General features: G+C 37.3%; 7 protein-coding genes across 7 annotated transcripts; all 7 read left to right on the forward strand.

The window, feature by feature from the left end:
- The first annotated feature begins 238 nt into the window (after window positions 1-238).
- LOC133179332 (uncharacterized) lies at window positions 239-2,019 on the forward strand. The gene is made up of 3 exons (XM_061314113.1): window positions 239-725; window positions 849-1,343; window positions 1,459-2,019. Exons 1-3 carry the CDS (start codon window positions 282-284, stop codon window positions 1,960-1,962), a joined length of 1,443 nt encoding a protein of 480 aa, XP_061170097.1. The 5' UTR covers window positions 239-281; the 3' UTR covers window positions 1,963-2,019.
- A 1,975-nt stretch (window positions 2,020-3,994) lies between these two features.
- LOC133179334 (uncharacterized) lies at window positions 3,995-5,775 on the forward strand. Its single transcript, XM_061314114.1, has 3 exons — window positions 3,995-4,481; window positions 4,605-5,099; window positions 5,215-5,775. The coding sequence occupies exons 1-3, from the start codon at window positions 4,038-4,040 to the stop codon at window positions 5,716-5,718; spliced, it is 1,443 nt and encodes a 480-aa protein (XP_061170098.1). The 5' UTR covers window positions 3,995-4,037; the 3' UTR covers window positions 5,719-5,775.
- A 1,975-nt stretch (window positions 5,776-7,750) lies between these two features.
- Window positions 7,751-9,531, forward strand: LOC133179335 (uncharacterized). The gene is made up of 3 exons (XM_061314115.1): window positions 7,751-8,237; window positions 8,361-8,855; window positions 8,971-9,531. Exons 1-3 carry the CDS (start codon window positions 7,794-7,796, stop codon window positions 9,472-9,474), a joined length of 1,443 nt encoding a protein of 480 aa, XP_061170099.1. The 5' UTR covers window positions 7,751-7,793; the 3' UTR covers window positions 9,475-9,531.
- Window positions 9,532-11,506: 1,975 nt separating this feature from the next.
- On the forward strand, window positions 11,507-13,287 carry LOC133179336 (uncharacterized). Its single transcript, XM_061314116.1, has 3 exons — window positions 11,507-11,993; window positions 12,117-12,611; window positions 12,727-13,287. The coding sequence occupies exons 1-3, from the start codon at window positions 11,550-11,552 to the stop codon at window positions 13,228-13,230; spliced, it is 1,443 nt and encodes a 480-aa protein (XP_061170100.1). The 5' UTR covers window positions 11,507-11,549; the 3' UTR covers window positions 13,231-13,287.
- Window positions 13,288-15,262: 1,975 nt separating this feature from the next.
- Window positions 15,263-17,043, forward strand: LOC133179337 (uncharacterized). Its single transcript, XM_061314117.1, has 3 exons — window positions 15,263-15,749; window positions 15,873-16,367; window positions 16,483-17,043. The coding sequence occupies exons 1-3, from the start codon at window positions 15,306-15,308 to the stop codon at window positions 16,984-16,986; spliced, it is 1,443 nt and encodes a 480-aa protein (XP_061170101.1). The 5' UTR covers window positions 15,263-15,305; the 3' UTR covers window positions 16,987-17,043.
- A 1,975-nt stretch (window positions 17,044-19,018) lies between these two features.
- LOC133179338 (uncharacterized) lies at window positions 19,019-20,799 on the forward strand. Its single transcript, XM_061314118.1, has 3 exons — window positions 19,019-19,505; window positions 19,629-20,123; window positions 20,239-20,799. The coding sequence occupies exons 1-3, from the start codon at window positions 19,062-19,064 to the stop codon at window positions 20,740-20,742; spliced, it is 1,443 nt and encodes a 480-aa protein (XP_061170102.1). The 5' UTR covers window positions 19,019-19,061; the 3' UTR covers window positions 20,743-20,799.
- A 1,981-nt stretch (window positions 20,800-22,780) lies between these two features.
- Window positions 22,781-24,561, forward strand: LOC133179339 (uncharacterized). Its single transcript, XM_061314119.1, has 3 exons — window positions 22,781-23,267; window positions 23,391-23,885; window positions 24,001-24,561. Exons 1-3 carry the CDS (start codon window positions 22,824-22,826, stop codon window positions 24,502-24,504), a joined length of 1,443 nt encoding a protein of 480 aa, XP_061170103.1. The 5' UTR covers window positions 22,781-22,823; the 3' UTR covers window positions 24,505-24,561.
- The last annotated feature ends 1,331 nt before the right edge of the window (window positions 24,562-25,892 follow it).

Here is a 25,892-nt window from a genome sequence, read left to right on the forward strand (position 1 = left end):
ATTAGCGGCCGAGAGTTCACTTAATTAATGTAATCAAGTGTGCGAGAGCATTGGGGAAGCGCTAGTCTATGTTCGATCGTAAGTCTTGAAAATATCTACTTTTCGTTTCACTATTCACAACCAAAGGAATTGCAAGTCTGCATACAATAGAAAGTCTACTTATTCAATCGTAAGTCTTTGCCACCAGAAGCATATAAAAGGAGGATTGAAACTGAGAAACAATCATACTTTGTACAACGCTCTACACAAGTACTTCACACAACGTTAGTAGACACTATAGCATGGCTGTACCACCAGGCGGTCCCATAGAGATTTGTTTCTCGTTTGATACAACTGGCTCAATGTCAAGTTCTATCAATGCGGTTAAACAGAATGTCCAGGAAATGATTCAACGACTGCAAACGGATATCCCCGGTATTAGAATCGCTGTATTTGCTCACGGAGATTACTGTGACAGAGACTCATCTTATGTCACCAAGTATGTAGATTTTTCCACGGATCTGAACGAACTGTGTAACTGGGTCAAAAGCGTTGGGTCCACTGGAGGCGGGGATTCCGATGAGTGTTATGAGCTGGTCTTGCACCAGGTACAAACTTTGTCTTGGACACCTGGCACACAGAGGGCGCTGGTGATGATAGGAGATGCCCATCCTCATGACGTGAACTACCCAGACAACAAACTGAAATTGGACTGGAAGGAGGAAGTGGAAAAATTAGCAGTCATGGTAAGAAAATCATTTTAGTTTAAAGGTGAAAACTTAATGCCGTTTCTTTATTTCAAACCTTCACTGTTTTAGATTCCTGTCTTTCTTATTCAAGAGTATAAGTATATGTCGTCTGTATTTCAGGGTGTGCGAGTGTACGGTGTACAATGTAGAGCTTCTAGTGACAAAAGAACGAACGACTTCTACCAAACACTGGCCGATAAGACAGCTGGCAGACGAGTAGAACTGGAGCAGTTCTCCAATCTCTTTGACTTCATTATGGCCATCTGCTACAGAGAGCAAGGAGCAGAGTTCCTGGATATCTATGAACAGGAAGTACGCGCCAGAGACGCTGGAATAGGTGTTCATAAGGATTTGAATGCTATGTTCGGAGCACTCAAAGACGATGAACCTTCCACATCTTCATCCAGCGTGGAGACTTCATCTTCCAAGTCCAGAACACTTCCCTACAAGCCGGCCCTGAAAAAGCTGCCATCTCTGACAAAAGCAGCCTCCATCACAAAGCTGAAGAAAAAGAGTACCTCCATTCACGCAGTGAGGAAAACAATCGTCAAAAAGACCGTTCCTTCTGCAATGGATAGAAAGAGAGCTAAACATCTAGCCATTTCATGCCAAAAGGTATTCAATCTCAAATACGTATCATTTTTCTTTCAATTCATGATATTCATATCTTGCATGTATATATAGTATTCAATATTAGACTTTCATATAATAGGTACATAATTTATTTCAGCTAAACACACTAAGAAAGCTGAAGAGAGAAAATGTTGCAGAGACAAATTTTTCGATGAATAGAATTCATTGGTCCCCGTGGGAACTAGTTATTTCTCCCATTAAACCAGAGGATGACTCGGTGTGGACAGAAAGACATCGAGGAAGAAAGGGTTTCAGAAAATCCACCGTCTGCGGAGGAAAGACATTCCCTGCCGCTGTGTACGAGTTCTCTGTGAGGAAACCATCTGATTCTAAACGTTATGTTACCTACTGTAAACTTTCCTCGGGATTCACCAGTACACGATGCTGGGAATCTAGACTCTTGTCCGATTCTGACGTTCGATCTCAAGTGAACAAAGTGGTGTCTTTGGGATATTCTGTCTTTGTTCGTAGATGTTTGGTAACTGACTCTAACAAAAACACCATTAAGAAATCCCTTCTCAGATATGACTATGCATGGAGAAAAGTGCGAAATGTAAGAGACTCTCACAGAAATATTCAGTTGATGGCAGCCTCAAATTAACATTGTATTCAAAATGTCTATTCTGTTGACATTTATTTTCACTTATACTGTTTTAGCGTTGACAATTATTTGATTTTAATGTAAATGTAAATAAAAGAAACAAAAAACATGAACTGATTTTATTTGTGTGAAAACTATGAAGGTTGAAGTATTTAAAAACGAAAGTGAGCGCAGTTAATACTTAGCTTTGAAAAAAAAAAATCATGATGGCGATAATGAAAAGAAAGAGATCGGGAGGAAGAAATGAGCAAGAAGTGTTTTACAAAGAGTAGTGTACAAACAGATATTATTTTGTTTGATTTCAATGTCTAAGGTTTGTTCTGAAACAAAATGATTTACATCAATCAAATAAATTTTATTCCTCAGTGTTAAACCATATCCATATTTAAAGCATTTATGCTAGCTATATATTTGATAAAAACTTCAAATGGGATCCCAAGACATTTTGAAAAAAATGATTTTGTCCACGTTTTGCCTCAGATTTGTTTGCGGTAGCCGCTGTTTTGTACAAATATAACCTAGGATACAGTGTATCTAATGATCAGGTGCTTGGGATATATAAAGCGCTCTACATTAAGAAAGCTCATAAACTTTATAAATGCATGTGTTTGGTTATTTCAATTTTAATCCATTTTGTCTCGAGTTAACTCCATTCCAATTCTTAAGATAGGATCCTCTTTGAATCATGTCGGCGACTGTGACAACATTCTGTGCAGTTTTATGCCCTTTTATTTCGTATTACTTAATACTTTTTATCTGGTCGCATAAAAAAATACGGGAAACATGGCTAACTTCTAAAATTGCATGCGCCATGAATTGCAAATTGAAAGAGATATCAGCTCCAAAATGAAATATTTTATCGTTTTTCATCAGAACTTTCCTGAAAGACTCGTCATGAAAAAAAAATCTCGGTGAATCATTTAATTTTTTTTGGTGCTGCATCACACCAGTATTCAATTGGGTTCTACATTCATAGCAAGATTACGCCGCCTTTCAGGTAGATGTTACTCAAAGAAAGTTCCGCTGATTTCTATTTTCAAATTCTGTAAATTAATGCTTCCTAAGCAAACCACATCGCAATTCAAAAAGGCGCTCAGCTTCATGGTCATCAAAGTCAATCAAGTGCTTTAAAGTCAAGCGCAGAACCTAGCAACTCCCCTTCTTAAAAGAAAAAAAAATCATTTTGTCTCGTGTTTTAGTAAATCAAGTAGAAATCTGAAAGGTGCACGTGGTTTTTATACGTCAATCTTCTCTCCTTCTCTCTCTTTAAATGTATATATATATTAAGTATATATGTAATCTTGGTGACATCTTGATCCGAATGGGGAGGGGGGGGGGTTTTAAGGAATTTGTCACCTCTTTCCTGAACCTCGAAAAAAAATAATAGAAATGCTTGAAAATCAAAAGAAAATTATTTTTTGTAACGAAGCATTTAAAAGTCGTACAAATTTGAATTTTCTTGTCCTAAGCAAGGATAAACCAATCAAAATGAACTTAGTCAATTGTAGTTCTAAATACAGAGATACCCTCTTTCCTTTTTATCTCTTTTGGTATCTTATTTTAGGCCTATATTATATTAATTTTGGAATCAATTATTAGGAATATCATAGCTTTAGAGGAATTATCCAACTGGATAAAATGGAACTTTTTTTAGTGCGGCGCATGATGCAGCTTTTTGGGTGATGTGTAGACTACCTGTCAACATGTGAAACTGTGAATGTTTACGCTCAGTGTTCTGTCTTAAAAGCCGCATTTTTCCTCTCTCATTTGTTGGGGTCAATTTTTGTTTTAGTAATTAGCGGCCGAGAGTTCACTTAATTAATGTAATCAAGTGTGCGAGAGCATTGGGGAAGCGCTAGTCTATGTTCGATCGTAAGTCTTGAAAATATCTACTTTTCGTTTCACTATTCACAACCAAAGGAATTGCAAGTCTGCATACAATAGAAAGTCTACTTATTCAATCGTAAGTCTTTGCCACCAGAAGCATATAAAAGGAGGATTGAAACTGAGAAACAATCATACTTTGTACAACGCTCTACACAAGTACTTCACACAACGTTAGTAGACACTATAGCATGGCTGTACCACCAGGCGGTCCCATAGAGATTTGTTTCTCGTTTGATACAACTGGCTCAATGTCAAGTTCTATCAATGCGGTTAAACAGAATGTCCAGGAAATGATTCAACGACTGCAAACGGATATCCCCGGTATTAGAATCGCTGTATTTGCTCACGGAGATTACTGTGACAGAGACTCATCTTATGTCACCAAGTATGTAGATTTTTCCACGGATCTGAACGAACTGTGTAACTGGGTCAAAAGCGTTGGGTCCACTGGAGGCGGGGATTCCGATGAGTGTTATGAGCTGGTCTTGCACCAGGTACAAACTTTGTCTTGGACACCTGGCACACAGAGGGCGCTGGTGATGATAGGAGATGCCCATCCTCATGACGTGAACTACCCAGACAACAAACTGAAATTGGACTGGAAGGAGGAAGTGGAAAAATTAGCAGTCATGGTAAGAAAATCATTTTAGTTTAAAGGTGAAAACTTAATGCCGTTTCTTTATTTCAAACCTTCACTGTTTTAGATTCCTGTCTTTCTTATTCAAGAGTATAAGTATATGTCGTCTGTATTTCAGGGTGTGCGAGTGTACGGTGTACAATGTAGAGCTTCTAGTGACAAAAGAACGAACGACTTCTACCAAACACTGGCCGATAAGACAGCTGGCAGACGAGTAGAACTGGAGCAGTTCTCCAATCTCTTTGACTTCATTATGGCCATCTGCTACAGAGAGCAAGGAGCAGAGTTCCTGGATATCTATGAACAGGAAGTACGCGCCAGAGACGCTGGAATAGGTGTTCATAAGGATTTGAATGCTATGTTCGGAGCACTCAAAGACGATGAACCTTCCACATCTTCATCCAGCGTGGAGACTTCATCTTCCAAGTCCAGAACACTTCCCTACAAGCCGGCCCTGAAAAAGCTGCCATCTCTGACAAAAGCAGCCTCCATCACAAAGCTGAAGAAAAAGAGTACCTCCATTCACGCAGTGAGGAAAACAATCGTCAAAAAGACCGTTCCTTCTGCAATGGATAGAAAGAGAGCTAAACATCTAGCCATTTCATGCCAAAAGGTATTCAATCTCAAATACGTATCATTTTTCTTTCAATTCATGATATTCATATCTTGCATGTATATATAGTATTCAATATTAGACTTTCATATAATAGGTACATAATTTATTTCAGCTAAACACACTAAGAAAGCTGAAGAGAGAAAATGTTGCAGAGACAAATTTTTCGATGAATAGAATTCATTGGTCCCCGTGGGAACTAGTTATTTCTCCCATTAAACCAGAGGATGACTCGGTGTGGACAGAAAGACATCGAGGAAGAAAGGGTTTCAGAAAATCCACCGTCTGCGGAGGAAAGACATTCCCTGCCGCTGTGTACGAGTTCTCTGTGAGGAAACCATCTGATTCTAAACGTTATGTTACCTACTGTAAACTTTCCTCGGGATTCACCAGTACACGATGCTGGGAATCTAGACTCTTGTCCGATTCTGACGTTCGATCTCAAGTGAACAAAGTGGTGTCTTTGGGATATTCTGTCTTTGTTCGTAGATGTTTGGTAACTGACTCTAACAAAAACACCATTAAGAAATCCCTTCTCAGATATGACTATGCATGGAGAAAAGTGCGAAATGTAAGAGACTCTCACAGAAATATTCAGTTGATGGCAGCCTCAAATTAACATTGTATTCAAAATGTCTATTCTGTTGACATTTATTTTCACTTATACTGTTTTAGCGTTGACAATTATTTGATTTTAATGTAAATGTAAATAAAAGAAACAAAAAACATGAACTGATTTTATTTGTGTGAAAACTATGAAGGTTGAAGTATTTAAAAACGAAAGTGAGCGCAGTTAATACTTAGCTTTGAAAAAAAAAAATCATGATGGCGATAATGAAAAGAAAGAGATCGGGAGGAAGAAATGAGCAAGAAGTGTTTTACAAAGAGTAGTGTACAAACAGATATTATTTTGTTTGATTTCAATGTCTAAGGTTTGTTCTGAAACAAAATGATTTACATCAATCAAATAAATTTTATTCCTCAGTGTTAAACCATATCCATATTTAAAGCATTTATGCTAGCTATATATTTGATAAAAACTTCAAATGGGATCCCAAGACATTTTGAAAAAAATGATTTTGTCCACGTTTTGCCTCAGATTTGTTTGCGGTAGCCGCTGTTTTGTACAAATATAACCTAGGATACAGTGTATCTAATGATCAGGTGCTTGGGATGTATAAAGCGCTCTACATTAAGAAAGCTCATAAACTTTATAAATGCATGTGTTTGGTTATTTCAATTTTAATCCATTTTGTCTCGAGTTAACTCCATTCCAATTCTTAAGATAGGATCCTCTTTGAATCATGTCGGCGACTGTGACAACATTCTGTGCAGTTTTATGCCCTTTTATTTCGTATTACTTAATACTTTTTATCTGGTCGCATAAAAAAATACGGGAAACATGGCTAACTTCTAAAATTGCATGCGCCATGAATTGCAAATTGAAAGAGATATCAGCTCCAAAATGAAATATTTTATCGTTTTTCATCAGAACTTTCCTGAAAGACTCGTCATGAAAAAAAAATCTCGGTGAATCATTTAATTTTTTTTGGTGCTGCATCACACCAGTATTCAATTGGGTTCTACATTCATAGCAAGATTACGCCGCCTTTCAGGTAGATGTTACTCAAAGAAAGTTCCGCTGATTTCTATTTTCAAATTCTGTAAATTAATGCTTCCTAAGCAAACCACATCGCAATTCAAAAAGGCGCTCAGCTTCATGGTCATCAAAGTCAATCAAGTGCTTTAAAGTCAAGCGCAGAACCTAGCAACTCCCCTTCTTAAAAGAAAAAAAAATCATTTTGTCTCGTGTTTTAGTAAATCAAGTAGAAATCTGAAAGGTGCACGTGGTTTTTATACGTCAATCTTCTCTCCTTCTCTCTCTTTAAATGTATATATATATTAAGTATATATGTAATCTTGGTGACATCTTGATCCGAATGGGGAGGGGGGGGGGTGTTAAGGAATTTGTCACCTCTTTCCTGAACCTCGAAAAAAAATAATAGAAATGCTTGAAAATCAAAAGAAAATTATTTTTTGTAACGAAGCATTTAAAAGTCGTACAAATTTGAATTTTCTTGTCCTAAGCAAGGATAAACCAATCAAAATGAACTTAGTCAATTGTAGTTCTAAATACAGAGATACCCTCTTTCCTTTTTATCTCTTTTGGTATCTTATTTTAGGCCTATATTATATTAATTTTGGAATCAATTATTAGGAATATCATAGCTTTAGAGGAATTATCCAACTGGATAAAATGGAACTTTTTTTAGTGCGGCGCATGATGCAGCTTTTTGGGTGATGTGTAGACTACCTGTCAACATGTGAAACTGTGAATGTTTACGCTCAGTGTTCTGTCTTAAAAGCCGCATTTTTCCTCTCTCATTTGTTGGGGTCAATTTTTGTTTTAGTAATTAGCGGCCGAGAGTTCACTTAATTAATGTAATCAAGTGTGCGAGAGCATTGGGGAAGCGCTAGTCTATGTTCGATCGTAAGTCTTGAAAATATCTACTTTTCGTTTCACTATTCACAACCAAAGGAATTGCAAGTCTGCATACAATAGAAAGTCTACTTATTCAATCGTAAGTCTTTGCCACCAGAAGCATATAAAAGGAGGATTGAAACTGAGAAACAATCATACTTTGTACAACGCTCTACACAAGTACTTCACACAACGTTAGTAGACACTATAGCATGGCTGTACCACCAGGCGGTCCCATAGAGATTTGTTTCTCGTTTGATACAACTGGCTCAATGTCAAGTTCTATCAATGCGGTTAAACAGAATGTCCAGGAAATGATTCAACGACTGCAAACGGATATCCCCGGTATTAGAATCGCTGTATTTGCTCACGGAGATTACTGTGACAGAGACTCATCTTATGTCACCAAGTATGTAGATTTTTCCACGGATCTGAACGAACTGTGTAACTGGGTCAAAAGCGTTGGGTCCACTGGAGGCGGGGATTCCGATGAGTGTTATGAGCTGGTCTTGCACCAGGTACAAACTTTGTCTTGGACACCTGGCACACAGAGGGCGCTGGTGATGATAGGAGATGCCCATCCTCATGACGTGAACTACCCAGACAACAAACTGAAATTGGACTGGAAGGAGGAAGTGGAAAAATTAGCAGTCATGGTAAGAAAATCATTTTAGTTTAAAGGTGAAAACTTAATGCCGTTTCTTTATTTCAAACCTTCACTGTTTTAGATTCCTGTCTTTCTTATTCAAGAGTATAAGTATATGTCGTCTGTATTTCAGGGTGTGCGAGTGTACGGTGTACAATGTAGAGCTTCTAGTGACAAAAGAACGAACGACTTCTACCAAACACTGGCCGATAAGACAGCTGGCAGACGAGTAGAACTGGAGCAGTTCTCCAATCTCTTTGACTTCATTATGGCCATCTGCTACAGAGAGCAAGGAGCAGAGTTCCTGGATATCTATGAACAGGAAGTACGCGCCAGAGACGCTGGAATAGGTGTTCATAAGGATTTGAATGCTATGTTCGGAGCACTCAAAGACGATGAACCTTCCACATCTTCATCCAGCGTGGAGACTTCATCTTCCAAGTCCAGAACACTTCCCTACAAGCCGGCCCTGAAAAAGCTGCCATCTCTGACAAAAGCAGCCTCCATCACAAAGCTGAAGAAAAAGAGTACCTCCATTCACGCAGTGAGGAAAACAATCGTCAAAAAGACCGTTCCTTCTGCAATGGATAGAAAGAGAGCTAAACATCTAGCCATTTCATGCCAAAAGGTATTCAATCTCAAATACGTATCATTTTTCTTTCAATTCATGATATTCATATCTTGCATGTATATATAGTATTCAATATTAGACTTTCATATAATAGGTACATAATTTATTTCAGCTAAACACACTAAGAAAGCTGAAGAGAGAAAATGTTGCAGAGACAAATTTTTCGATGAATAGAATTCATTGGTCCCCGTGGGAACTAGTTATTTCTCCCATTAAACCAGAGGATGACTCGGTGTGGACAGAAAGACATCGAGGAAGAAAGGGTTTCAGAAAATCCACCGTCTGCGGAGGAAAGACATTCCCTGCCGCTGTGTACGAGTTCTCTGTGAGGAAACCATCTGATTCTAAACGTTATGTTACCTACTGTAAACTTTCCTCGGGATTCACCAGTACACGATGCTGGGAATCTAGACTCTTGTCCGATTCTGACGTTCGATCTCAAGTGAACAAAGTGGTGTCTTTGGGATATTCTGTCTTTGTTCGTAGATGTTTGGTAACTGACTCTAACAAAAACACCATTAAGAAATCCCTTCTCAGATATGACTATGCATGGAGAAAAGTGCGAAATGTAAGAGACTCTCACAGAAATATTCAGTTGATGGCAGCCTCAAATTAACATTGTATTCAAAATGTCTATTCTGTTGACATTTATTTTCACTTATACTGTTTTAGCGTTGACAATTATTTGATTTTAATGTAAATGTAAATAAAAGAAACAAAAAACATGAACTGATTTTATTTGTGTGAAAACTATGAAGGTTGAAGTATTTAAAAACGAAAGTGAGCGCAGTTAATACTTAGCTTTGAAAAAAAAAAATCATGATGGCGATAATGAAAAGAAAGAGATCGGGAGGAAGAAATGAGCAAGAAGTGTTTTACAAAGAGTAGTGTACAAACAGATATTATTTTGTTTGATTTCAATGTCTAAGGTTTGTTCTGAAACAAAATGATTTACATCAATCAAATAAATTTTATTCCTCAGTGTTAAACCATATCCATATTTAAAGCATTTATGCTAGCTATATATTTGATAAAAACTTCAAATGGGATCCCAAGACATTTTGAAAAAAATGATTTTGTCCACGTTTTGCCTCAGATTTGTTTGCGGTAGCCGCTGTTTTGTACAAATATAACCTAGGATACAGTGTATCTAATGATCAGGTGCTTGGGATATATAAAGCGCTCTACATTAAGAAAGCTCATAAACTTTATAAATGCATGTGTTTGGTTATTTCAATTTTAATCCATTTTGTCTCGAGTTAACTCCATTCCAATTCTTAAGATAGGATCCTCTTTGAATCATGTCGGCGACTGTGACAACATTCTGTGCAGTTTTATGCCCTTTTATTTCGTATTACTTAATACTTTTTATCTGGTCGCATAAAAAAATACGGGAAACATGGCTAACTTCTAAAATTGCATGCGCCATGAATTGCAAATTGAAAGAGATATCAGCTCCAAAATGAAATATTTTATCGTTTTTCATCAGAACTTTCCTGAAAGACTCGTCATGAAAAAAAAATCTCGGTGAATCATTTAATTTTTTTTGGTGCTGCATCACACCAGTATTCAATTGGGTTCTACATTCATAGCAAGATTACGCCGCCTTTCAGGTAGATGTTACTCAAAGAAAGTTCCGCTGATTTCTATTTTCAAATTCTGTAAATTAATGCTTCCTAAGCAAACCACATCGCAATTCAAAAAGGCGCTCAGCTTCATGGTCATCAAAGTCAATCAAGTGCTTTAAAGTCAAGCGCAGAACCTAGCAACTCCCCTTCTTAAAAGAAAAAAAAATCATTTTGTCTCGTGTTTTAGTAAATCAAGTAGAAATCTGAAAGGTGCACGTGGTTTTTATACGTCAATCTTCTCTCCTTCTCTCTCTTTAAATGTATATATATATTAAGTATATATGTAATCTTGGTGACATCTTGATCCGAATGGGGAGGGGGGGGGGTTTTAAGGAATTTGTCACCTCTTTCCTGAACCTCGAAAAAAAATAATAGAAATGCTTGAAAATCAAAAGAAAATTATTTTTTGTAACGAAGCATTTAAAAGTCGTACAAATTTGAATTTTCTTGTCCTAAGCAAGGATAAACCAATCAAAATGAACTTAGTCAATTGTAGTTCTAAATACAGAGATACCCTCTTTCCTTTTTATCTCTTTTGGTATCTTATTTTAGGCCTATATTATATTAATTTTGGAATCAATTATTAGGAATATCATAGCTTTAGAGGAATTATCCAACTGGATAAAATGGAACTTTTTTTAGTGCGGCGCATGATGCAGCTTTTTGGGTGATGTGTAGACTACCTGTCAACATGTGAAACTGTGAATGTTTACGCTCAGTGTTCTGTCTTAAAAGCCGCATTTTTCCTCTCTCATTTGTTGGGGTCAATTTTTGTTTTAGTAATTAGCGGCCGAGAGTTCACTTAATTAATGTAATCAAGTGTGCGAGAGCATTGGGGAAGCGCTAGTCTATGTTCGATCGTAAGTCTTGAAAATATCTACTTTTCGTTTCACTATTCACAACCAAAGGAATTGCAAGTCTGCATACAATAGAAAGTCTACTTATTCAATCGTAAGTCTTTGCCACCAGAAGCATATAAAAGGAGGATTGAAACTGAGAAACAATCATACTTTGTACAACGCTCTACACAAGTACTTCACACAACGTTAGTAGACACTATAGCATGGCTGTACCACCAGGCGGTCCCATAGAGATTTGTTTCTCGTTTGATACAACTGGCTCAATGTCAAGTTCTATCAATGCGGTTAAACAGAATGTCCAGGAAATGATTCAACGACTGCAAACGGATATCCCCGGTATTAGAATCGCTGTATTTGCTCACGGAGATTACTGTGACAGAGACTCATCTTATGTCACCAAGTATGTAGATTTTTCCACGGATCTGAACGAACTGTGTAACTGGGTCAAAAGCGTTGGGTCCACTGGAGGCGGGGATTCCGATGAGTGTTATGAGCTGGTCTTGCACCAGGTACAAACTTTGTCTTGGACACCTGGCACACAGAGGGCGCTGGTGATGATAGGAGATGCCCATCCTCATGACGTGAACTACCCAGACAACAAACTGAAATTGGACTGGAAGGAGGAAGTGGAAAAATTAGCAGTCATGGTAAGAAAATCATTTTAGTTTAAAGGTGAAAACTTAATGCCGTTTCTTTATTTCAAACCTTCACTGTTTTAGATTCCTGTCTTTCTTATTCAAGAGTATAAGTATATGTCGTCTGTATTTCAGGGTGTGCGAGTGTACGGTGTACAATGTAGAGCTTCTAGTGACAAAAGAACGAACGACTTCTACCAAACACTGGCCGATAAGACAGCTGGCAGACGAGTAGAACTGGAGCAGTTCTCCAATCTCTTTGACTTCATTATGGCCATCTGCTACAGAGAGCAAGGAGCAGAGTTCCTGGATATCTATGAACAGGAAGTACGCGCCAGAGACGCTGGAATAGGTGTTCATAAGGATTTGAATGCTATGTTCGGAGCACTCAAAGACGATGAACCTTCCACATCTTCATCCAGCGTGGAGACTTCATCTTCCAAGTCCAGAACACTTCCCTACAAGCCGGCCCTGAAAAAGCTGCCATCTCTGACAAAAGCAGCCTCCATCACAAAGCTGAAGAAAAAGAGTACCTCCATTCACGCAGTGAGGAAAACAATCGTCAAAAAGACCGTTCCTTCTGCAATGGATAGAAAGAGAGCTAAACATCTAGCCATTTCATGCCAAAAGGTATTCAATCTCAAATACGTATCATTTTTCTTTCAATTCATGATATTCATATCTTGCATGTATATATAGTATTCAATATTAGACTTTCATATAATAGGTACATAATTTATTTCAGCTAAACACACTAAGAAAGCTGAAGAGAGAAAATGTTGCAGAGACAAATTTTTCGATGAATAGAATTCATTGGTCCCCGTGGGAACTAGTTATTTCTCCCATTAAACCAGAGGATGACTCGGTGTGGACAGAAAGACATCGAGGAAGAAAGGGTTTCAGAAAATCCACCGTCTGCGGAGGAAAGACATTCCCTGCCGCTGTGTACGAGTTCTCTGTGAGGAAACCATCTGATTCTAAACGTTATGTTACCTACTGTAAACTTTCCTCGGGATTCACCAGTACACGATGCTGGGAATCTAGACTCTTGTCCGATTCTGACGTTCGATCTCAAGTGAACAAAGTGGTGTCTTTGGGATATTCTGTCTTTGTTCGTAGATGTTTGGTAACTGACTCTAACAAAAACACCATTAAGAAATCCCTTCTCAGATATGACTATGCATGGAGAAAAGTGCGAAATGTAAGAGACTCTCACAGAAATATTCAGTTGATGGCAGCCTCAAATTAACATTGTATTCAAAATGTCTATTCTGTTGACATTTATTTTCACTTATACTGTTTTAGCGTTGACAATTATTTGATTTTAATGTAAATGTAAATAAAAGAAACAAAAAACATGAACTGATTTTATTTGTGTGAAAACTATGAAGGTTGAAGTATTTAAAAACGAAAGTGAGCGCAGTTAATACTTAGCTTTGAAAAAAAAAAATCATGATGGCGATAATGAAAAGAAAGAGATCGGGAGGAAGAAATGAGCAAGAAGTGTTTTACAAAGAGTAGTGTACAAACAGATATTATTTTGTTTGATTTCAATGTCTAAGGTTTGTTCTGAAACAAAATGATTTACATCAATCAAATAAATTTTATTCCTCAGTGTTAAACCATATCCATATTTAAAGCATTTATGCTAGCTATATATTTGATAAAAACTTCAAATGGGATCCCAAGACATTTTGAAAAAAATGATTTTGTCCACGTTTTGCCTCAGATTTGTTTGCGGTAGCCGCTGTTTTGTACAAATATAACCTAGGATACAGTGTATCTAATGATCAGGTGCTTGGGATGTATAAAGCGCTCTACATTAAGAAAGCTCATAAACTTTATAAATGCATGTGTTTGGTTATTTCAATTTTAATCCATTTTGTCTCGAGTTAACTCCATTCCAATTCTTAAGATAGGATCCTCTTTGAATCATGTCGGCGACTGTGACAACATTCTGTGCAGTTTTATGCCCTTTTATTTCGTATTACTTAATACTTTTTATCTGGTCGCATAAAAAAATACGGGAAACATGGCTAACTTCTAAAATTGCATGCGCCATGAATTGCAAATTGAAAGAGATATCAGCTCCAAAATGAAATATTTTATCGTTTTTCATCAGAACTTTCCTGAAAGACTCGTCATGAAAAAAAAATCTCGGTGAATCATTTAATTTTTTTTGGTGCTGCATCACACCAGTATTCAATTGGGTTCTACATTCATAGCAAGATTACGCCGCCTTTCAGGTAGATGTTACTCAAAGAAAGTTCCGCTGATTTCTATTTTCAAATTCTGTAAATTAATGCTTCCTAAGCAAACCACATCGCAATTCAAAAAGGCGCTCAGCTTCATGGTCATCAAAGTCAATCAAGTGCTTTAAAGTCAAGCGCAGAACCTAGCAACTCCCCTTCTTAAAAGAAAAAAAAATCATTTTGTCTCGTGTTTTAGTAAATCAAGTAGAAATCTGAAAGGTGCACGTGGTTTTTATACGTCAATCTTCTCTCCTTCTCTCTCTTTAAATGTATATATATATTAAGTATATATGTAATCTTGGTGACATCTTGATCCGAATGGGGAGGGGGGGGGGTGTTAAGGAATTTGTCACCTCTTTCCTGAACCTCGAAAAAAAATAATAGAAATGCTTGAAAATCAAAAGAAAATTATTTTTTGTAACGAAGCATTTAAAAGTCGTACAAATTTGAATTTTCTTGTCCTAAGCAAGGATAAACCAATCAAAATGAACTTAGTCAATTGTAGTTCTAAATACAGAGATACCCTCTTTCCTTTTTATCTCTTTTGGTATCTTATTTTAGGCCTATATTATATTAATTTTGGAATCAATTATTAGGAATATCATAGCTTTAGAGGAATTATCCAACTGGATAAAATGGAACTTTTTTTAGTGCGGCGCATGATGCAGCTTTTTGGGTGATGTGTAGACTACCTGTCAACATGTGAAACTGTGAATGTTTACGCTCAGTGTTCTGTCTTAAAAGCCGCATTTTTCCTCTCTCATTTGTTGGGGTCAATTTTTGTTTTAGTAATTAGCGGCCGAGAGTTCACTTAATTAATGTAATCAAGTGTGCGAGAGCATTGGGGAAGCGCTAGTCTATGTTCGATCGTAAGTCTTGAAAATATCTACTTTTCGTTTCACTATTCACAACCAAAGGAATTGCAAGTCTGCATACAATAGAAAGTCTACTTATTCAATCGTAAGTCTTTGCCACCAGAAGCATATAAAAGGAGGATTGAAACTGAGAAACAATCATACTTTGTACAACGCTCTACACAAGTACTTCACACAACGTTAGTAGACACTATAGCATGGCTGTACCACCAGGCGGTCCCATAGAGATTTGTTTCTCGTTTGATACAACTGGCTCAATGTCAAGTTCTATCAATGCGGTTAAACAGAATGTCCAGGAAATGATTCAACGACTGCAAACGGATATCCCCGGTATTAGAATCGCTGTATTTGCTCACGGAGATTACTGTGACAGAGACTCATCTTATGTCACCAAGTATGTAGATTTTTCCACGGATCTGAACGAACTGTGTAACTGGGTCAAAAGCGTTGGGTCCACTGGAGGCGGGGATTCCGATGAGTGTTATGAGCTGGTCTTGCACCAGGTACAAACTTTGTCTTGGACACCTGGCACACAGAGGGCGCTGGTGATGATAGGAGATGCCCATCCTCATGACGTGAACTACCCAGACAACAAACTGAAATTGGACTGGAAGGAGGAAGTGGAAAAATTAGCAGTCATGGTAAGAAAATCATTTTAGTTTAAAGGTGAAAACTTAATGCCGTTTCTTTATTTCAAACCTTCACTGTTTTAGATTCCTGTCTTTCTTATTCAAGAGTATAAGTATATGTCGTCTGTATTTCAGGGTGTGCGAGTGTACGGTGTACAATGTAGAGCTTCTAGTGACAAAAGAACGAACGACTTCTACCAAACACTGGCCGATAAGACAGCTGGCAGACGAGTAGAACTGGAGCAGTTCTCCAATCTCTTTGACTTCATTATGGCCATCTGCTACAGAGAGCAAGGAGCAGAGTTCCTGGATATCTATGAACAGGAAGTACGCGCCAGAGACGCTGGAATAGGTGTTCATAAGGATTTGAATGCTATGTTCGGAGCACTCAAAGACGATGAACCTTCCACATCTTCATCCAGCGTGGAGACTTCATCTTCCAAGTCCAGAACACTTCCCTACAAGCCGGCCCTGAAAAAGCTGCCATCTCTGACAAAAGCAGCCTCCATCACAAAGCTGAAGAAAAAGAGTACCTCCATTCACGCAGTGAGGAAAACAATCGTCAAAAAGACCGTTCCTTCTGCAATGGATAGAAAGAGAGCTAAACATCTAGCCATTTCATGCCAAAAGGTATTCAATCTCAAATACGTATCATTTTTCTTTCAATTCATGATATTCATATCTTGCATGTATATATAGTATTCAATATTAGACTTTCATATAATAGGTACATAATTTATTTCAGCTAAACACACTAAGAAAGCTGAAGAGAGAAAATGTTGCAGAGACAAATTTTTCGATGAATAGAATTCATTGGTCCCCGTGGGAACTAGTTATTTCTCCCATTAAACCAGAGGATGACTCGGTGTGGACAGAAAGACATCGAGGAAGAAAGGGTTTCAGAAAATCCACCGTCTGCGGAGGAAAGACATTCCCTGCCGCTGTGTACGAGTTCTCTGTGAGGAAACCATCTGATTCTAAACGTTATGTTACCTACTGTAAACTTTCCTCGGGATTCACCAGTACACGATGCTGGGAATCTAGACTCTTGTCCGATTCTGACGTTCGATCTCAAGTGAACAAAGTGGTGTCTTTGGGATATTCTGTCTTTGTTCGTAGATGTTTGGTAACTGACTCTAACAAAAACACCATTAAGAAATCCCTTCTCAGATATGACTATGCATGGAGAAAAGTGCGAAATGTAAGAGACTCTCACAGAAATATTCAGTTGATGGCAGCCTCAAATTAACATTGTATTCAAAATGTCTATTCTGTTGACATTTATTTTCACTTATACTGTTTTAGCGTTGACAATTATTTGATTTTAATGTAAATGTAAATAAAAGAAACAAAAAACATGAACTGATTTTATTTGTGTGAAAACTATGAAGGTTGAAGTATTTAAAAACGAAAGTGAGCGCAGTTAATACTTAGCTTTGAAAAAAAAAAATCATGATGGCGATAATGAAAAGAAAGAGATCGGGAGGAAGAAATGAGCAAGAAGTGTTTTACAAAGAGTAGTGTACAAACAGATATTATTTTGTTTGATTTCAATGTCTAAGGTTTGTTCTGAAACAAAATGATTTACATCAATCAAATAAATTTTATTCCTCAGTGTTAAACCATATCCATATTTAAAGCATTTATGCTAGCTATATATTTGATAAAAACTTCAAATGGGATCCCAAGACATTTTGAAAAAAATGATTTTGTCCACGTTTTGCCTCAGATTTGTTTGCGGTAGCCGCTGTTTTGTACAAATATAACCTAGGATACAGTGTATCTAATGATCAGGTGCTTGGGATATATAAAGCGCTCTACATTAAGAAAGCTCATAAACTTTATAAATGCATGTGTTTGGTTATTTCAATTTTAATCCATTTTGTCTCGAGTTAACTCCATTCCAATTCTTAAGATAGGATCCTCTTTGAATCATGTCGGCGACTGTGACAACATTCTGTGCAGTTTTATGCCCTTTTATTTCGTATTACTTAATACTTTTTATCTGGTCGCATAAAAAAATACGGGAAACATGGCTAACTTCTAAAATTGCATGCGCCATGAATTGCAAATTGAAAGAGATATCAGCTCCAAAATGAAATATTTTATCGTTTTTCATCAGAACTTTCCTGAAAGACTCGTCATGAAAAAAAAATCTCGGTGAATCATTTAATTTTTTTTGGTGCTGCATCACACCAGTATTCAATTGGGTTCTACATTCATAGCAAGATTACGCCGCCTTTCAGGTAGATGTTACTCAAAGAAAGTTCCGCTGATTTCTATTTTCAAATTCTGTAAATTAATGCTTCCTAAGCAAACCACATCGCAATTCAAAAAGGCGCTCAGCTTCATGGTCATCAAAGTCAATCAAGTGCTTTAAAGTCAAGCGCAGAACCTAGCAACTCCCCTTCTTAAAAGAAAAAAAAATCATTTTGTCTCGTGTTTTAGTAAATCAAGTAGAAATCTGAAAGGTGCACGTGGTTTTTATACGTCAATCTTCTCTCCTTCTCTCTCTTTAAATGTATATATATATTAAGTATATATGTAATCTTGGTGACATCTTGATCCGAATGGGGAGGGGGGGGGGTTTTAAGGAATTTGTCACCTCTTTCCTGAACCTCGAAAAAAAATAATAGAAATGCTTGAAAATCAAAAGAAAATTATTTTTTGTAACGAAGCATTTAAAAGTCGTACAAATTTGAATTTTCTTGTCCTAAGCAAGGATAAACCAATCAAAATGAACTTAGTCAATTGTAGTTCTAAATACAGAGATACCCTCTTTCCTTTTTATCTCTTTTGGTATCTTATTTTAGGCCTATATTATATTAATTTTGGAATCAATTATTAGGAATATCATAGCTTTAGAGGAATTATCCAACTGGATAAAATGGAACTTTTTCTAGTGCGGCGCATGATGCAGCTTTTTGGGTGATGTGTAGACTACCTGTCAACATGTGAAACTGTGAATGTTTACGCTCAGTGTTCTGTCTTAAAAGCCGCATTTTTCCTCTCTCATTTGTTGGGGTCAATTTTTGTTTTAGTAATTAGCGGCCGAGAGTTCACTTAATTAATGTAATCAAGTGTGCGAGAGCATTGTGGAAGCGCTAGTCTATGTTCGATCGTAAGTCTTGAAAATATCTACTTTTCGTTTCACTATTCACAACCAAAGGAATTGCAAGTCTGCATACAATAGAAAGTCTACTTATTCAATCGTAAGTCTTTGCCACCAGAAGCATATAAAAGGAGGATTGAAACTGAGAAACAATCATACTTTGTACAACGCTCTACACAAGTACTTCACACAACGTTAGTAGACACTATAGCATGGCTGTACCACCAGGCGGTCCCATAGAGATTTGTTTCTCGTTTGATACAACTGGCTCAATGTCAAGTTCTATCAATGCGGTTAAACAGAATGTCCAGGAAATGATTCAACGACTGCAAACGGATATCCCCGGTATTAGAATCGCTGTATTTGCTCACGGAGATTACTGTGACAGAGACTCATCTTATGTCACCAAGTATGTAGATTTTTCCACGGATCTGAACGAACTGTGTAACTGGGTCAAAAGCGTTGGGTCCACTGGAGGCGGGGATTCCGATGAGTGTTATGAGCTGGTCTTGCACCAGGTACAAACTTTGTCTTGGACACCTGGCACACAGAGGGCGCTGGTGATGATAGGAGATGCCCATCCTCATGACGTGAACTACCCAGACAACAAACTGAAATTGGACTGGAAGGAGGAAGTGGAAAAATTAGCAGTCATGGTAAGAAAATCATTTTAGTTTAAAGGTGAAAACTTAATGCCGTTTCTTTATTTCAAACCTTCACTGTTTTAGATTCCTGTCTTTCTTATTCAAGAGTATAAGTATATGTCGTCTGTATTTCAGGGTGTGCGAGTGTACGGTGTACAATGTAGAGCTTCTAGTGACAAAAGAACGAACGACTTCTACCAAACACTGGCCGATAAGACAGCTGGCAGACGAGTAGAACTGGAGCAGTTCTCCAATCTCTTTGACTTCATTATGGCCATCTGCTACAGAGAGCAAGGAGCAGAGTTCCTGGATATCTATGAACAGGAAGTACGCGCCAGAGACGCTGGAATAGGTGTTCATAAGGATTTGAATGCTATGTTCGGAGCACTCAAAGACGATGAACCTTCCACATCTTCATCCAGCGTGGAGACTTCATCTTCCAAGTCCAGAACACTTCCCTACAAGCCGGCCCTGAAAAAGCTGCCATCTCTGACAAAAGCAGCCTCCATCACAAAGCTGAAGAAAAAGAGTACCTCCATTCACGCAGTGAGGAAAACAATCGTCAAAAAGACCGTTCCTTCTGCAATGGATAGAAAGAGAGCTAAACATCTAGCCATTTCATGCCAAAAGGTATTCAATCTCAAATACGTATCATTTTTCTTTCAATTCATGATATTCATATCTTGCATGTATATATAGTATTCAATATTAGACTTTCATATAATAGGTACATAATTTATTTCAGCTAAACACACTAAGAAAGCTGAAGAGAGAAAATGTTGCAGAGACAAATTTTTCGATGAATAGAATTCATTGGTCCCCGTGGGAACTAGTTATTTCTCCCATTAAACCAGAGGATGACTCGGTGTGGACAGAAAGACATCGAGGAAGAAAGGGTTTCAGAAAATCCACCGTCTGCGGAGGAAAGACATTCCCTGCCGCTGTGTACGAGTTCTCTGTGAGGAAACCATCTGATTCTAAACGTTATGTTACCTACTGTAAACTTTCCTCGGGATTCACCAGTACACGATGCTGGGAATCTAGACTCTTGTCCGATTCTGACGTTCGATCTCAAGTGAACAAAGTGGTGTCTTTGGGATATTCTGTCTTTGTTCGTAGATGTTTGGTAACTGACTCTAACAAAAACACCATTAAGAAATCCCTTCTCAGATATGACTATGCATGGAGAAAAGTGCGAAATGTAAGAGACTCTCACAGAAATATTCAGTTGATGGCAGCCTCAAATTAACATTGTATTCAAAATGTCTATTCTGTTGACATTTATTTTCACTTATACTGTTTTAGCGTTGACAATTATTTGATTTTAATGTAAATGTAAATAAAAGAAACAAAAAACATGAACTGATTTTATTTGTGTGAAAACTATGAAGGTTGAAGTATTTAAAAACGAAAGTGAGCGCAGTTAATACTTAGCTTTGAAAAAAAAAAATCATGATGGCGATAATGAAAAGAAAGAGATCGGGAGGAAGAAATGAGCAAGAAGTGTTTTACAAAGAGTAGTGTACAAACAGATATTATTTTGTTTGATTTCAATGTCTAAGGTTTGTTCTGAAACAAAATGATTTACATCAATCAAATAAATTTTATTCCTCAGTGTTAAACCATATCCATATTTAAAGCATTTATGCTAGCTATATATTTGATAAAAACTTCAAATGGGATCCCAAGACATTTTGAAAAAAATGATTTTGTCCACGTTTTGCCTCAGATTTGTTTGCGGTAGCCGCTGTTTTGTACAAATATAACCTAGGATACAGTGTATCTAATGATCAGGTGCTTGGGATGTATAAAGCGCTCTACATTAAGAAAGCTCATAAACTTTATAAATGCATGTGTTTGGTTATTTCAATTTTAATCCATTTTGTCTCGAGTTAACTCCATTCCAATTCTTAAGATAGGATCCTCTTTGAATCATGTCGGCGACTGTGACAACATTCTGTGCAGTTTTATGCCCTTTTATTTCGTATTACTTAATACTTTTTATCTGGTCGCATAAAAAAATACGGGAAACATGGCTAACTTCTAAAATTGCATGCGCCATGAATTGCAAATTGAAAGAGATATCAGCTCCAAAATGAAATATTTTATCGTTTTTCATCAGAACTTTCCTGAAAGACTCGTCATGAAAAAAAAATCTCGGTGAATCATTTAATTTTTTTTGGTGCTGCATCACACCAGTATTCAATTGGGTTCTACATTCATAGCAAGATTACGCCGCCTTTCAGGTAGATGTTACTCAAAGAAAGTTCCGCTGATTTCTATTTTCAAATTCTGTAAATTAATGCTTCCTAAGCAAACCACATCGCAATTCAAAAAGGCGCTCAGCTTCATGGTCATCAAAGTCAATCAAGTGCTTTAAAGTCAAGCGCAGAACCTAGCAACTCCCCTTCTTAAAAGAAAAAAAAATCATTTTGTCTCGTGTTTTAGTAAATCAAGTAGAAATCTGAAAGGTGCACGTGGTTTTTATACGTCAATCTTCTCTCCTTCTCTCTCTTTAAATGTATATATATATTAAGTATATATGTAATCTTGGTGACATCTTGATCCGAATGGGGAGGGGGGGGGGGGGGGTTTTAAGGAATTTGTCACCTCTTTCCTGAACCTCGAAAAAAAATAATAGAAATGCTTGAAAATCAAAAGAAAATTATTTTTTGTAACGAAGCATTTAAAAGTCGTACAAATTTGAATTTTCTTGTCCTAAGCAAGGATAAACCAATCAAAATGAACTTAGTCAATTGTAGTTCTAAATACAGAGATACCCTCTTTCCTTTTTATCTCTTTTGGTATCTTATTTTAGGCCTATATTATATTAATTTTGGAATCAATTATTAGGAATATCATAGCTTTAGAGGAATTATCCAACTGGATAAAATGGAACTTTTTTTTAGTGCGGCGCATGATGCAGCTTTTTGGGTGATGTGTAGACTACCTGTCAACATGTGAAACTGTGAATGTTTACGCTCAGTGTTCTGTCTTAAAAGCCGCATTTTTCCTCTCTCATTTGTTGGGGTCAATTTTTGTTTTAGTAATTAGCGGCCGAGAGTTCACTTAATTAATGTAATCAAGTGTGCGAGAGCATTGGGGAAGCGCTAGTCTATGTTCGATCGTAAGTCTTGAAAATATCTACTTTTCGTTTCACTATTCACAACCAAAGGAATTGCAAGTCTGCATACAATAGAAAGTCTACTTATTCAATCGTAAGTCTTTGCCACCAGAAGCATATAAAAGGAGGATTGAAACTGAGAAACAATCATACTTTGTACAACGCTCTACACAAGTACTTCACACAACGTTAGTAGACACTATAGCATGGCTGTACCACCAGGCGGTCCCATAGAGATTTGTTTCTCGTTTGATACAACTGGCTCAATGTCAAGTTCTATCAATGCGGTTAAACAGAATGTCCAGGAAATGATTCAACGACTGCAAACGGATATCCCCGGTATTAGAATCGCTGTATTTGCTCACGGAGATTACTGTGACAGAGACTCATCTTATGTCACCAAGTATGTAGATTTTTCCACGGATCTGAACGAACTGTGTAACTGGGTCAAAAGCGTTGGGTCCACTGGAGGCGGGGATTCCGATGAGTGTTATGAGCTGGTCTTGCACCAGGTACAAACTTTGTCTTGGACACCTGGCACACAGAGGGCGCTGGTGATGATAGGAGATGCCCATCCTCATGACGTGAACTACCCAGACAACAAACTGAAATTGGACTGGAAGGAGGAAGTGGAAAAATTAGCAGTCATGGTAAGAAAATCATTTTAGTTTAAAGGTGAAAACTTAATGCCGTTTCTTTATTTCAAACCTTCACTGTTTTAGATTCCTGTCTTTCTTATTCAAGAGTATAAGTATATGTCGTCTGTATTTCAGGGTGTGCGAGTGTACGGTGTACAATGTAGAGCTTCTAGTGACAAAAGAACGAACGACTTCTACCAAACACTGGCCGATAAGACAGCTGGCAGACGAGTAGAACTGGAGCAGTTCTCCAATCTCTTTGACTTCATTATGGCCATCTGCTACAGAGAGCAAGGAGCAGAGTTCCTGGATATCTATGAACAGGAAGTACGCGCCAGAGACGCTGGAATAGGTGTTCATAAGGATTTGAATGCTATGTTCGGAGCACTCAAAGACGATGAACCTTCCACATCTTCATCCAGCGTGGAGACTTCATCTTCCAAGTCCAGAACACTTCCCTACAAGCCGGCCCTGAAAAAGCTGCCATCTCTGACAAAAGCAGCCTCCATCACAAAGCTGAAGAAAAAGAGTACCTCCATTCACGCAGTGAGGAAAACAATCGTCAAAAAGACCGTTCCTTCTGCAATGGATAGAAAGAGAGCTAAACATCTAGCCATTTCATGCCAAAAGGTATTCAATCTCAAATACGTATCATTTTTCTTTCAATTCATGATATTCATATCTTGCATGTATATATAGTATTCAATATTAGACTTTCATATAATAGGTACATAATTTATTTCAGCTAAACACACTAAGAAAGCTGAAGAGAGAAAATGTTGCAGAGACAAATTTTTCGATGAATAGAATTCATTGGTCCCCGTGGGAACTAGTTATTTCTCCCATTAAACCAGAGGATGACTCGGTGTGGACAGAAAGACATCGAGGAAGAAAGGGTTTCAGAAAATCCACCGTCTGCGGAGGAAAGACATTCCCTGCCGCTGTGTACGAGTTCTCTGTGAGGAAACCATCTGATTCTAAACGTTATGTTACCTACTGTAAACTTTCCTCGGGATTCACCAGTACACGATGCTGGGAATCTAGACTCTTGTCCGATTCTGACGTTCGATCTCAAGTGAACAAAGTGGTGTCTTTGGGATATTCTGTCTTTGTTCGTAGATGTTTGGTAACTGACTCTAACAAAAACACCATTAAGAAATCCCTTCTCAGATATGACTATGCATGGAGAAAAGTGCGAAATGTAAGAGACTCTCACAGAAATATTCAGTTGATGGCAGCCTCAAATTAACATTGTATTCAAAATGTCTATTCTGTTGACATTTATTTTCACTTATACTGTTTTAGCGTTGACAATTATTTGATTTTAATGTAAATGTAAATAAAAGAAACAAAAAACATGAACTGATTTTATTTGTGTGAAAACTATGAAGGTTGAAGTATTTAAAAACGAAAGTGAGCGCAGTTAATACTTAGCTTTGAAAAAAAAAAATCATGATGGCGATAATGAAAAGAAAGAGATCGGGAGGAAGAAATGAGCAAGAAGTGTTTTACAAAGAGTAGTGTACAAACAGATATTATTTTGTTTGATTTCAATGTCTAAGGTTTGTTCTGAAACAAAATGATTTACATCAATCAAATAAATTTTATTCCTCAGTGTTAAACCATATCCATATTTAAAGCATTTATGCTAGCTATATATTTGATAAAAACTTCAAATGGGATCCCAAGACATTTTGAAAAAAATGATTTTGTCCACGTTTTGCCTCAGATTTGTTTGCGGTAGCCGCTGTTTTGTACAAATATAACCTAGGATACAGTGTATCTAATGATCAGGTGCTTGGGATGTATAAAGCGCTCTACATTAAGAAAGCTCATAAACTTTATAAATGCATGTGTTTGGTTATTTCAATTTTAATCCATTTTGTCTCGAGTTAACTCCATTCCAATTCTTAAGATAGGATCCTCTTTGAATCATGTCGGCGACTGTGACAACATTCTGTGCAGTTTTATGCCCTTTTATTTCGTATTACTTAATACTTTTTATCTGGTCGCATAAAAAAATACGGGAAACATGGCTAACTTCTAAAATTGCATGCGCCATGAATTGCAAATTGAAAGAGATATCAGCTCCAAAATGAAATATTTTATCGTTTTTCATCAGAACTTTCCTGAAAGACTCGTCATGAAAAAAAAATCTCGGTGAATCATTTAATTTTTTTTGGTGCTGCATCACACCAGTATTCAATTGGGTTCTACATTCATAGCAAGATTACGCCGCCTTTCAGGTAGATGTTACTCAAAGAAAGTTCCGCTGATTTCTATTTTCAAATTCTGTAAATTAATGCTTCCTAAGCAAACCACATCGCAATTCAAAAAGGCGCACAGCTTCATGGTCATCAAAGTCAATCAAGTGCTTTAAAGTCAAGCGCAGAACCTAGCAACTCCCCTTCTTAAAAGAAAAAAAAATCATTTTGTCTCGTGTTTTAGTAAATCAAGTAGAAATCTGAAAGGTGCACGTGGTTTTTATACGTCAATCTTCTCTCCTTCTCTCTCTTTAAATGTATATATATATTAAGTATATATGTAATCTTGGTGACATCTTGATCCGAATGGGGAGGGGGGGGGGGGTTTTAAGGAATTTGTCACCTCTTTCCTGAACCTCGAAAAAAAATAATA

This window comes from Saccostrea echinata, unplaced genomic scaffold (genome assembly GCF_033153115.1).
Source record: "Saccostrea echinata isolate AGI-Se365-2 ecotype Australia unplaced genomic scaffold, CSIRO_AGI_Sech_v1 ptg000004l, whole genome shotgun sequence".
Taxonomy (NCBI): domain Eukaryota; kingdom Metazoa; phylum Mollusca; class Bivalvia; order Ostreida; family Ostreidae; genus Saccostrea; species Saccostrea echinata.